The following is a 12932-nucleotide window of genomic DNA, read 5'->3' as shown; positions in this document are numbered from 1 at the left end:
AGAAGTAGTAGAAGAAGTATTCTCTCTTTCTCTCTCTCCCCTCTCTCTGTCTCTCTCTCTCTCTTTCTTTCTTTCTCTCTCTCTCTATGAGTTTCATGAGAGATCAGGCTGGGTCACAGTGGGCTCTGTCTTTCAGCAAATTGCGCCGCTTTGAATCCTGAAAGTCAAAGCCTTGCTTCAGCTTTTTCGAACAGATTCAAGAGGATGATGGTTTTTTTCTTACTGAAAGATATAAAAAAATAAAACAGATAGACCACAGTCTCGCAAATCAGGGACAAAGTCCCAGACGATAGCGGCGTGCTGTTCAGATCACCTCTCTGGCCCACTCACTCACACTACTACATCCACCTTTCACTGGCTCACCGCCTCAGCACTATTTCCCTTTGATTGCTGCCCACGTGCAGAGCGGAGCAGAGCCATGCCAATGGGGAAAGGCTCCCCTAATAGCAGGGTTAGCTTCAAAGCTAAGCTCTCTATTTCGAACCTCGGGAGCTCGGAAGCTCTGACGGGGGGGATCCTCAGGGCATTAAGTCCCAGGGCAACTTTGTATCTTCACAGAGTGAAGATGGTGGATCTCTGGTGGTTCCTCTCTAACCTTCCTCCATCTCCACGTTGAAGCCAGAGCAAAAGAGTCTTTTTTTTTTTTTGCTGCTTTTTCATCTTTTCAGGCCTCTCAGGGGGAGATATGTCTTTTCTTAGCCCATCCTGTGTAAAGGTGTAATTACTAGATATGGAAAGTCCAGCCAATGTGAAATAACATTTTCAACTCTCGCACTTTGAGCACACTGCAAAAGAAGAGCTCCAGGTGAAATGTTGTAGTTTTGTTCAGAGGCAATCAGGAAAAAAAGCAAAGGTCACGTGAAATCTTAGCGCCATTTAAAACATATGCTAGCTCAAGTTGTGCTGCAAATGCAAACACAGCAGTGCTGGCCTCAGCTGGGCTTTCACATGGAGAACGGATGAAGGACAGAGGGGGAAAAGGGAATAAAATGGATGCTCAAGAAGCGTTCAGGCAGTGGGCTGTTTGCTCGTTACTGTGCTGAGGACAAACACAGACCATCTAAGTGTATTGATTTCTGCAAGGCCCACCGCCCCTCTCAGACTCCCTTCTTCTTTTTCTCTCTTTCCAACTCTCTCTCTTTCTTGCTGTGTCCTATTCTATATGGGCCTCTTTCTCTCTATTATTTCCCCACTTTGCTCCTCAAACACTCATTTCAGCTATAATTGACGGTACTCTGTGGCACACATGAAAACAGCAGATTGCTGCAGCTTCTACCATCACCTCTAAAGACTGATCGCCATTGTGAAAGTCTTACTTGAGTGGGCCACAAAAGCCATTAGTATACCATATCTAGGGCACAGTGGGTTTTCTATGGTTGGTTTAATTTTCCCATTAACAGGGGGGAAATAACCTTTTCGGAAGTATTTTCAACAGGGAGGAAAGGGGAAATATGATTTTCCTTTTTTTTCCTCTTCGTTTTCTTTTCCAGTTTCACTTCTTAGAGAACATCCATTTTTTTGCCCCCAGGTATGTTGTGGTCTGTGTGCGTTGAGGTGGTGGATGGGTCCCATGAGGTTTCTTCTAATGGGGTTTTCCTTTCTTCTCATTTCCCATTGTGCGCCTATTACTTGTTACATTTAAAGCTGCAGAGGCAGGGAAATTTCACCACGCTTCTGACAGCGCTATAGATAGAAGCCGATGGGAGACTGAGTTTGAACCAGCAGCTGACACCATATCAAGCTCTAATGAAACTGAATCTGTCCCATGGTATTTAGGCAGTCTCTCTCTCTCTCTCTCACACACTTTCTCTCTCCTCTCTCTTTCTCTCTCTCCTCTCTCTCTCTAGTCCATCCAACCTATACATCCTGCTGCTGTCAAATAAATGCATAACATGCTTGAGTGTCATGTTCATGTACCAATTAGGCTGCCTCTGCTACATTTGACACATCACGCTACAACTACCCGTTGAAAATGCAAAGCTTGTCTCCCCAAGTTGTCCACATATTACCGGTTAATCTAGTCATGTCATGTCACATCCGATTGCCTAATGTACAGGTGTTTCCCTGTCACAGATTGCTGATATTCCGGAAAAACAGCTCCTGGTCGCAGTGTTTCCCGGAGTCCCGACTGCCGCCGAGCTGTTCCTACTCCCCAGCAAGAACCAATCCGAAGGCCGGAAAAAGAATGAGGAGGAGCTAGAGCAGGTCAGAGGACACCTCGATAGACGCCTCAATGGGATTGACTGACAACTCACCTTTATTGATTGAACAGACACTTATCCATAACGACCTGGTATATAGAGTAGATATGCATTTTGATTAGTATGAATGCTCCCTTGGTATCAAACCTCTGACCTTGGTGTTGTTAGTGCCCTGCTCTTGCCGTTAAGCTGCAGCTGCACTGAGATGGCATTGCATAACTTGTACTTTAGGAAAACTACATACTGTTAGCCTCCTATCACAATATATATATATTTTTTAGCATGGATATGGATAGGCAGATAATAGTGTGTTTTGCGTTTAGATTTCAGACATCCTGGTCAGTGCCTTGAACCAGAACCTGGTGGAGTTTGAGCTGAGGCCTGGCTCTCGGGTCATTGTTTACATCACACAGTTAACCTTGGGTAAGTTAATAGAACCTCCGAACAGAAGTGAACGTATGGGGAACACGCGGTACACGGCTGAATGAAGCGTCATAATGTGAACATATGCCAGAGAGCCCATCATAGCTTTTCTGAAATGAACCAAAAGACATGTAGTGTACAGACGGTTTAAAATTAGCAATATGTCATCTCGTTTTTTCCCCCCACGGAATGGAGAAAGTTCTGGAAGATCTCATTCGCCGCACAGATTGTTTTGATGCTTTGTTTTCTCATGATAAGAGCATAACATCTGCTCAATGTCCTGAATAGTGGGCTGTCTGCAAGTGATCTTCTGCTTGGGGTAATTAAGCTTGATTATTTAGTCCTTGAGAAACCAGAGGTCTGTCAACGCTTGTGACATATCAGGCGGAGAAAATTACACTCCACAAACACACATTCAAACTCACACACACACACTCTCACACTCATTCACACACTCGCACTCAAACACACGCTCATGTTTTGTTTATGAGACTGAAGAGATGGACAATAAATGGATAATTTATTTTAAAACTGCACCCAACTAAATGCTCTTTCAATGTTGTGAAGAGAGAGAGAGGAATAAAAGGCAAATCCAAGAAACAAATTACTTCTAGACAAGGGTGAGTGTGCTTGTTGTTGTGCTGATTAGTGGTGTTGGGGGGTGTTGGATGAAGAAATTAATTTAGCAGTCCCCTCTTAGGATGGTGTGGGAGCAGTATGCTCATTCCTATGGCAGTTGGATTTGCTCGCATTTTGAAACACATTTTTCTAAATGAAAATGGCGGACATTTTGTGAAGCTTTTTGTGCCTGTGGTTTTGGGCTGTTCTGGTGACACAAGTGTCCAGTAGCTAAATATCATGCTTGGTGGGTGGTGGAGGGGTGGGTGGCTGAAAGGTTCCGGGAGGGTGGGTGATGTTAATATTTACTAATAACTCATGTTTTTTTATGTACATCTTCCTCATACTTTCCTCATACACGTTGTTATAGTTTGTTGAGATATATTTCTGTAGGTAGCTAGCTTGTTCCTGAAATTAATCTTGATCATAAATGGTCATGTGATGCTTCAACTCCGTCACCTGCTACCCCTTTCACGCTTCGCTGTCTGTGCCCTCAGCCATGCGACGTGTGGCTTCCGTCACTCGCTCGCTACCCCTTACACTTACACAAACTTCTCCCTGGAAAAGGTCTGTGGAGCCTCGGAGCAGCGTCGTCGAAAAAGGTCACCGGCTTCAGAGAGCTGCCTCTCAAAAGTTCCCGAGAGACACAGGAAGGGGGAAAAAAAGAACAAAAATAAAGAAATAAAAATAACTGCAGTCTTGGGTATAAGCTTTATGAAATTCAGTTTTCCTCTTTTTTATCTGTCTCAAAAACATGTAGATGACTTACTTGTCGTGTCTGGACAGGGGCAATTCACTGGGCATGAGTGTGATCATTAAATCTGCTGGTTAGTGTTGCTATGCTGTGTCTGTATTTGTACTTGTATCCACAACCTGGAAAGAAGGGAAAAATATAATCACAGCTCTGAGGGTAGAAATTGGTAGGTTATTTAAAACAGATGGTGTGGAATTTAAAGATGCATCCATTTGAAATAGCAATTTCACGCTAGCAAGGCCCCTAAACTTCTGATATTAAAAGCTTGGCAGCGGCGGGGTGAGCTATCATTACTCTGCATTTACATATTGCTAATAAACACAGGCGCTGAGAGTTTTTCAAAAGCAAACTCGTCAGGGTGTCATGTCAAAAAGTGATGTATGTAAAACGTGGTGTGTGGGTGTACCAACTGATAACTTGATAGCGCTCAAGTGATTGTAGCTGTAGCTGACGCACGTATTGGTTTAGCGAAGCGGCGCAAGGTTTGATCACAGAATCGCTTAAGCGTGATTTCAAACGCCTTGAAGTCTTGTGGGTAGTTATTTTTCCTCAGAAAGAAAAGAAGCTTGTAGCAACCAAATATTTGGTCAGTACCTGCAACAGTAATGCAACTGTATAATAATAATTGTACAATTACTTACCTATTCTTTCTTTCTTTCTCTCTCTCCCTCCCTCTCTCTCTCTATCAGCGCCGCTGGTAGACTCAAGCCCGAGACACAGTAGCTCTGCCATGCTCATGCTCCTCTCCGTGGTGTTCCTGGGTTTAGCCGTCTTTCTCATCTATAAATTCAAAAGGTAAGGGCCCGCCCGAGCACCTCAGTTCCACGCCTCTCACACTGTGAGTGAGTCCTGTCAAAAAGTCATCTGGTGCCCAAAGTCTTCCCACAAAAGGAAGAAATATGACCTAATTGGCAAAATGAGGTATCGCGGAAGAGAAAGACTTGTAAACTCCCATTACAAGGTGTTGTTTTAGCCCGAGCTGCTCAAGCATGATCTCATTTGTTGTCATAGAGACTTCTACAACAGTGATAATGTCTGCAGATGTATTTATATTATCAGTTTCATTATTTTCATGACTTGGACATTGTTTTACAACTGTTGATGATGTTTCCTGTGGTTTCAGAGATGTGAAATCAGTCGATGCAGTCGGTGGTTATAAATGTTGAGTAGGGTTTAATATGCATGAGACGAGTGAACCTGGAAAAAAAAACATTCACTGAAAGTCTTGAAAAGTATCATTAAATGGTTTAATATGCTGTAAGAGTACCTCCACTGCAAAACTGTTAGTAAGTCACTGAATAATTTATTTGGACTGAAAATAATTCACATGGAAAAGACGTGGGGAAATGTTGAAGTTTTCATCAATAATGGATACGGATTTTCCCCCATTAATTTAAAGAGAAAGCATATTTATTGAAATGTCACACTTGACAAAACAAAGCAATTAATTCTGATTTAAATTGCAATTGAATTGAAGAGTGTCTCCATAATAGGGTTGAACATGCATTTCCTGTCATAAATATAAATAGGAAAAGAATCTACTTAAAGTATAAAAATATAGCACCTTCATTAAGCTTTTCCAGCAGTCTCTAGCAAGCCCTTACCCTGAGCATTTTATTTAATTTTTATAAAATCATAAATTCAGGCCTCATTTTTCCAAGGTGTATTAGAGGCTTGTTATACTCGTGGAATGACCTCAATCCATAATTACCACCAGATGGCTTATTTGTCCTTGTATGGTTAGTACACCGACTGACTGAGGCCTATAAACAGAAATAGGAGAACAAAAATAAAGCACCGACCAGATACATCACAGATCCAACCATATCCCCATTAGTTGATCTGACACACAAGATCTGAGCAACAACCTTGACACATGCGCTCTCGTGTTAACAATGCCCCCCCCCCAGAAAAATCCCATGGATCAACATTTATGCTGAGGTGAACCACGAGAAGGAGCAGGAAATGATCAACACGGTGGGGCAGAGCGAGGCGGCGCCCAAGATCACCCTAAGCGAGTTCCCCACTCAGAAGGAGCTGATGGAGAAGGAGCTGGAGTGCCGAGTCAAACGTAAGCTCAGAACTCTAGTTCTGCGTCGCTATGCCGACGACTTAGATGCAGGTGACTGCGTGCCAACAAACTCTGGCAACAGTTTACTTGAACCAAGAATAACATTGTCATGATCTTGTCAGGCCAGATGATAATCATATGCTGTCATAAATAGCTATAACAATCAGTGTCCAGTGATGTAACAGTGTCATGTCACCATAATGACTAATTGTTATGACAATACAATGCTGTGACAGTATAACATCAGGTGACATTAAGCTCTCATACTAAATTCTGAGAATTGTCATGACAACTGCTGATAAAGATGTGGTTGTTGTTGTTGTTGTTTTTGCAGTTCTTGTTGTTGATGATGAAGATAATATCTTTATTGTTTCACACTCACAGGGGGCATGGTGAACCCATGTGAGAACACCAGGGAGATTCCAAACTGTACGAGCGTGTAAAAACATGGCGGAGGTCTGCACGCAGGGAGGAGACGCCATTCGTGAGGATCCTCTTCGTTTCCTTTTTTTGTAAATCCCCCAAAAAAACACCATCATTGTTAATACTTTTCTAAGGCGCTCATTTCTACTGATCTGCATGGATGTCTGGTTTGTTAAGATATACGCAGCAGACTCAAAGTACTAAATCAAAAAAAGAACAGGCAAAACAAGAGTCAACATTAGAAGAACTGAACCCCTTGTTAAGGCCTTAGGCGATACAGAAAAGGGGCTGACGTGATGTGGAATACAGGTAATACATGAGGCCATGGCCAATGGTTCCAAGGGTGTAGATCTCCATACAGTAGTGCATTCTTCTTAACATGGAAATGTCCCCTTAGTCCTACAAAACGCTGTGTTGTGTAACTCTATTAGTAAGTCCGTGGGGTAAAAGAGAAAGGTCAAGAGATTCCATAGGCAAGCAGGTTCACGTACATAAAAGGACATCGCTGTTTATTTGTTTACCTCATCAAGGTTTTATGATTGTTTTTGTTGGTGCGTTGGGCCATGACACCATTGATGCCCACACCCTGAACCTTCCTGCATTAGTCACCGCCACCTTTAACACCACGATCTCAAATGCCTCATGTAAATGTTTACTATTTTTAAAACATGACAGTGATTTGTCTGTCTGTGTGTGTGTGGGAGGGGGGGTGGTGGTGTCTCATTTCCATATTAATTATCATTTGGGCCACGGAAAGAGGGTTAAAGCCAAATGAGTTATGCAAATGCTTGCAGAGAAACAAAGACTTGCTGAACCTGTGGCGAGGATGAGTGTCATATGTGAAAGACCAAGAGCTCTGGCAATCAGTTAAATTATTAGTTGCGCTAAATTCCTGAGTGCCGATGGCCTTCAGTTAAATAGAGCTTTTCCCCTCTAGGTCCCTGTTGTTTGAGACCAGAGGGAGAGGGTATTGTTTGAGGACATTGTACTAATCTTAGCGATCAGAGCAAAGTCGAAACAAGTGACTCGGATCCCTAAAAAAAATAAACAATAATGGCAGTGGTAATCATCTACAGTACCTGTCATCACAATGTCACTTTCAGGATAGAACATTGAGAGTATGACTCCTAGCAACGTTTGTTATTGAACGTTCTACTCAAAAAAGTTTTTCTTTTTTTGGCTCGATAAATTCTCTCCTCTCTTGACGTTGGCCTGCGGGCGAGTTTGACAGCCGTTGATTCAAGGTGTTAAAATGGATCAAAAGTCTTTTATGTCAGAAAGAGAGAATTTTATTTTGGTGGTGTATCTCAGAGTTGTCGACTCTTGTTATGTGCCAGTTTAAGATTTACTTTTTACTCATTATCCGGCAATGATTTCTCTTTCTCAGTGTGCTGTATGTCCATAACGATAATCACTTTCCATAAAACATTCAAATTGAAACTAATGTTAGCATTGTATATTTGCTTGATTTGCAAAGTGTTTATAATTTTTGGTTGATCTAATTTGTACTGCTTGTGTGGACATAGTTTACAGCTATGAACAGCTTATGTCTAAATATTAAGTGGAAGCCTTATAAAAAAATAATGCCTTTTTCCACATGACGCCACATTTTGCCATTAGGATACCAGTCCGAATTCAGAGCTCATAGATATCTGTTAAGAATTTATCTTTTTTTTTCTATCCTATTCAAGTCTTCTTTGATATACATTAAATATGATAAATATTCTGATTTTTATTGGAATATTCCATGCATTATGTTGTTTTGCAGCCATGTTGTGTTCAGCCTAATTGTATCAGTCATTGGTCTACTGGTAAACTACACTGAACTGTATTATAGATCATTCTAGATCATTCTATTTCTCTGTATATACTGCAAATACTATATGACTCCATCTTTACTTGGCTGTAATGTAAATATGATCAGGAAGACAGTAGACCTGCCCATAGTCACTTTTACATTTAAAAAGTGTGTTGAGAACTTAAGCATTGCTTACAAATTCTGAATAATTTTAGTGGTTTTTAAAAGAGGTCCTTGACTTGTGCATGTTATTTCAGAGGACTTTATTTCTGTGTTGTAGATAAGTGCTGTAAATAGTTATTTTCTATCATTCATATTTCTTTTTCTTGTTTAAAAAAAAAGATTCTAGCTTTTAGATTTTGAATCATTCATAGTATAATGTCTATTGCAAAGCGTTTAACTATTAGATTTTTAACATTTGAAACTGTCCAGTAACAGTTACACACAGGCCCTATTTATAAATATTTATTTTGAAGAGAAAAAAAAGAAAAAAACACACCCATAGTAAAACGCTTTGCGACAAGGAATATTTCTTCAACTCCACCTGCTACTAACTCAGTTGTTTGCCCTTTGAAGGCAGTATCTCAGCCCAGAAACATGTTTCTCACAGTCAGCTGAGCTTCTTCGTTTCTTTTGACTGATGGGCCAGGGCCTCTAAGACTTTGTGCTGTGTGCTTGACTGCCAAGTCCAGCTGCAGTCCAAGCTGGACCCGAGTGATAGAGACAGGGTTGGGGGCTTATCTCGGCCCTCACTATTAGGAACCTGCTCGAGTTGCCGGCTAGCGCTCTTAGTTTGGGGAAAAGGTGAGTGCATCTCTCTTACTGAAACCCCCCCCCCAGAGTGCATCTGCTGATGGTACATGGAGACAAGCGCCTGGGTGATGGCATCAGCAGAAACTGGCTGGCGCAGTGACTGTGGATTCTAATATATATATATATATATTGTGAGATGTAATTCATCTGCCCGGTTGAATTGGAAAGGGTCCCAACGGGGCCATAACTGTTACTTTGCAGAGCCTCTTAGAATTTGAGTCTGTGCTAACAGAGCCAATCCCAACCCCCGGCGGACACACAAACACAATTTCTCCCGTTAACGCAGAGCAGTGTACTTTCGCTTCCTCCATTTCAACTTTTCTTTTGGTTTATTTGGATTTGTATTTTTTAATGTTTTTTTTCTTCAAAAGTGCTGATATCCAGCTGTTGCAGGCTCCCTCAGGTGTTGCCATGCATTTTGAAACTCTGGTGAAAAGGCTCATTAACAGAGCCCCCCCGCGGGCGAACCTGTGGAAAACCCGCTGAGGTCGGCGTAAAGTTACAGAGACCGAGGGTCCTCCCCCTCACCCTTTGACCACCTCAGTGATTCTGCACTCTCTCGCCCTTGTTAAAATGCCACCTTCAAATGAACGGTGCCCTAGTGCCACTGGCTGTCATTCTGTCAAACGTGTGTTTTCTCTTTGTTTTTGTTTGTTTGTTTTTTTTTTTCAGTCTAATGGCCTCTCCTCGTCTGAGTCACTCGGGAGGGCTTTTATTTTCGGACAATTATTGTATTTGGCCCAGAAGAAAAGAGACCCTCAGTTTGTTTTTTTGACATGGGTAGCTTTATGTCACGCTACCTTTATCATGTTAAGATTGCTGGCATTCAGGACTACGTTATAATTTCTTTACAACCCTTTTCCCGCTTAATACAGTAAGCCACAGTGTGGCCAGCACAGGCGAAGCTCTGCCGCTGAAAGATGAATGTTCAGTGTCTCTTACATATGCTGGCCTAGTCAAACCACCGTGTTTTGCCAGGGTTTTGTCAGTTAATTGGTGGCGACGAGACGTGACTGGCACTTTCCTGTGTTTTAGCCAAAGCTAATGGGCTAACGTATAATTGAGACCATGTCAAATCTCTCTCTCTCTCTCTCTCTCTCTTCTCTTTTCTCTCTATTCTCTGTCCTGTTTTTCCTCTTGGCTGATTTGCCATTGGTTCCATGATAGAACTATTTTCTGAAGGGAGCCCTCCCTTGTTGTGACTTATTTCCCCCCACATTCTTTCCTTTTTTTTTCTCGACAGTTGAGTGTGGTTATCTTGCATGTTCATCCCGCCCCTATCTGATTTAATTTGCTCCGGCTCAGTAGACTCTCATTGCGTCGCTCAGAGCATATGTTGTACCAATCTGACTATAACTTGAAAATGTTTCACGAAATTAAGATGGTGGAGCTTGATATGAAGATTAATTTGCCACTAAGAGATAGACTTTTTTTTTGACAATGTGTTCCAAGGGCAAACCATTGTACTGTCTTTTTTTTTTTTTACTTTCTCTTCCCATCAGGCACCAGTTTACCAATGCATGTGTCATGATTGCTATTTCTGTTTTAACTCTTGATTTCCATATTTCTACAGTTACAAAACAACAAAACAAATGTCATTTTGAACTTGTTTCAAATAAATGTATTTTTGTACATCAAGTGTTGAATACTGTAATCATTCTCCTCTGAGTTGTTTTTCGGGAGGGCTTGGGATGGGCACGCCTCACGCAGCTAACACCCAAATCCATCACCGCCATCATAATGCAGCGTGGCGTGAGAGAGACAGAGAGAAAGAGAGAAAGACAGAGAGAGATGCTTTCCGTGATGCATGGATTTGTGACTCCTGAGTCATTCTACTTTGTGCTGCAAATATTGCAGTCTCTCTCTCTGTATCGTTATCTGTGTGTGTGTGTGTGTGTGTGTGTTTTTGTGTGTTTGTGAATTTGCGTCTCTGTCAGTATGGAAGTGTGAGTCTTTATGTGTGTGTGTGCGTGTGTGTGTGTGTGTGTGTGTGTGTGTGTGTGTGTGTGTGTGTGTGTGTGCGTGTGTGTGTACTACTTTGTTTCTGTATTTGCTTTGCAAACATGTCTCTGTGGCTGCTTACACAATACACTGTGTGCTCCCCCCCCCCCCCCCCCGACACTCAACGCACCAAAATTTGTATTTCAATTTTCGCAGCCCAACCTCATAAATGTTGAAAACACATTTCAGCAGTGGCTCATTTGGCTCTAATCTGACTCTGAAAACGGGAAAAAAGGAAAAAGAGAAAGAAATAACAAACTGATTAAATCAAACAAACAGGGCATAATTGCCTCTCCGTAGTGAGTAGGATTTATCTCTGTATAGTCACTGGTTCCAGAACATTCACTCCATTTTTCTCCCCATCCCTCCTGGCAGTTCCATGTGAACATAGGGAAACTTAGTGATACACAGCTGTGTCACCAACATGGCTTGGAGCTTAGACACACATGGCTTTAGGCAGAAATCCCCCGGCTGCTTCAGGAGTGTGAGTTGTGTATTAGTAGACACGGACATGGCGCTGTCATGCTAAATGTATTGTATGTATCCTATCTGCCGTGGATAGTGATACTGAACAGGTGGGTAGTCCATTGTGTTGAGGGCAGCACTGCTGTGATGAAGTGTTCTCTGTAAGAATACACTCATATGGGGAGAGGTCCTTAAAATTCATTTATTTTAAGTTAATTTTTATATTTTATACAACATAACTATGTGTTAACACATCAGTAACAAAAATATTAGTTTTTTATATGATCTACTTTGCATGTTGAAGGACATGTCCTTTCAGTATGAAATGTACGTATATGCGAGCTCTTTACCACAGATTTACCATGCAAGTATTTCACATGAAAGTATGATTCCTAGACTTTTTCTATATGAGCAAACACACACACACACACACACACACACCCACCCACACACACACCCGTGAGAGGACTGCATGACTGCTTACATGTTGCTGATGTCCTTGCACAGTGGTGGCTGTGGCTACATGTGTCATCCCAGCATTGACCTCTGACTGAACACAACAACCACACAAGTAATTCACTGTCCCCAAAACACAGTTCTCCTCTCTTTGATCTAAATGTTTCATTTACACACCGCATGCATACAGAAAAAAAAAGAATAATTCGATTAAAAGAGGATTGAAATACAGAAATATAAAGATACTTATAAATTGTACCTTCATTCAGTTTGCCCATAAGTGGTGTGCCCCCCCCCCCGCCCCCAGGTGGAAAAGCATATTTGAGGAGGACTGTAAAAAAAAGCAGTACTGGTAGTAATATACGGGCTGTTTGACATCTGAAGAGCTGTCAGGACATCACACGCAAGAACACACACAGGCACACACATCCTAACCGTCCCACCGCATTATCGGCGTACTCCCCCCCCCCAACCCCCATCACCTCCTCCGAATAAACGTCACGGCTTTTATAAATCAAAGGAGCGGTGCTGAATTTCCCCCGAGAGCCGCCTTAATTATTACCCAGGGCCCTGACGCCTCTGAGTCTGCTCACTCTCCTCTCCCTCTCATGCACCTCCTCCCCACCTCCTCCTCCTCCTCCCTGCTCCCTGCTCTCAGTGGCTCTGACAGGTAAATTCCGTTTAATTTGACGGCCGCCGCTCGTGAAATCTACTGCGGGCCTCCCAACATCAATAATGAGTACCGGTGAGTAGGAAAGGGATATTTTCTTTCTCACCCATAGCCCCCCCCACCCCCCTCCCTCTTGGTCTCTCTGTCTCCGTCCCTCCTGTTCTCTTTCACACGGTGTGGAACCAAAGTGATTGGAAACAGGATTTTTTTTTTCCTCATTTTTGGCGCCAGGCTTGATA

General features: G+C 42.3%; 1 protein-coding gene across 1 annotated transcript in view; it reads left to right on the top strand.

Moving 5' to 3' along the window:
• sorcs3a (sortilin related VPS10 domain containing receptor 3a) overlaps positions 1-6510 on the top strand; it is a gene marked incomplete at both ends in the record, with an annotated part of 175419 nt that extends 168909 nt beyond the window's left edge. Inside the window, 5 exons of the mRNA XM_080852455.1 lie at positions 2074-2205; positions 2525-2624; positions 4686-4791; positions 5907-6067; positions 6452-6510. Of these exons, the coding sequence (XP_080708581.1) occupies positions 2074-2205; positions 2525-2624; positions 4686-4791; positions 5907-6067; positions 6452-6510 (558 nt within the window). The remainder of the gene's footprint in view (positions 1-2073; positions 2206-2524; positions 2625-4685; positions 4792-5906; positions 6068-6451) is intronic.
• Between the last annotated feature and the right edge of the window lie 6422 nt (positions 6511-12932).

The sequence above is a fragment of the Sprattus sprattus genome (assembly GCF_963457725.1).
Source record: "Sprattus sprattus genome assembly, chromosome: 1".
NCBI lineage: Eukaryota > Metazoa > Chordata > Actinopteri > Clupeiformes > Clupeidae > Sprattus > Sprattus sprattus.
This window is presented reverse-complemented; position numbering and strand designations above follow the sequence as displayed.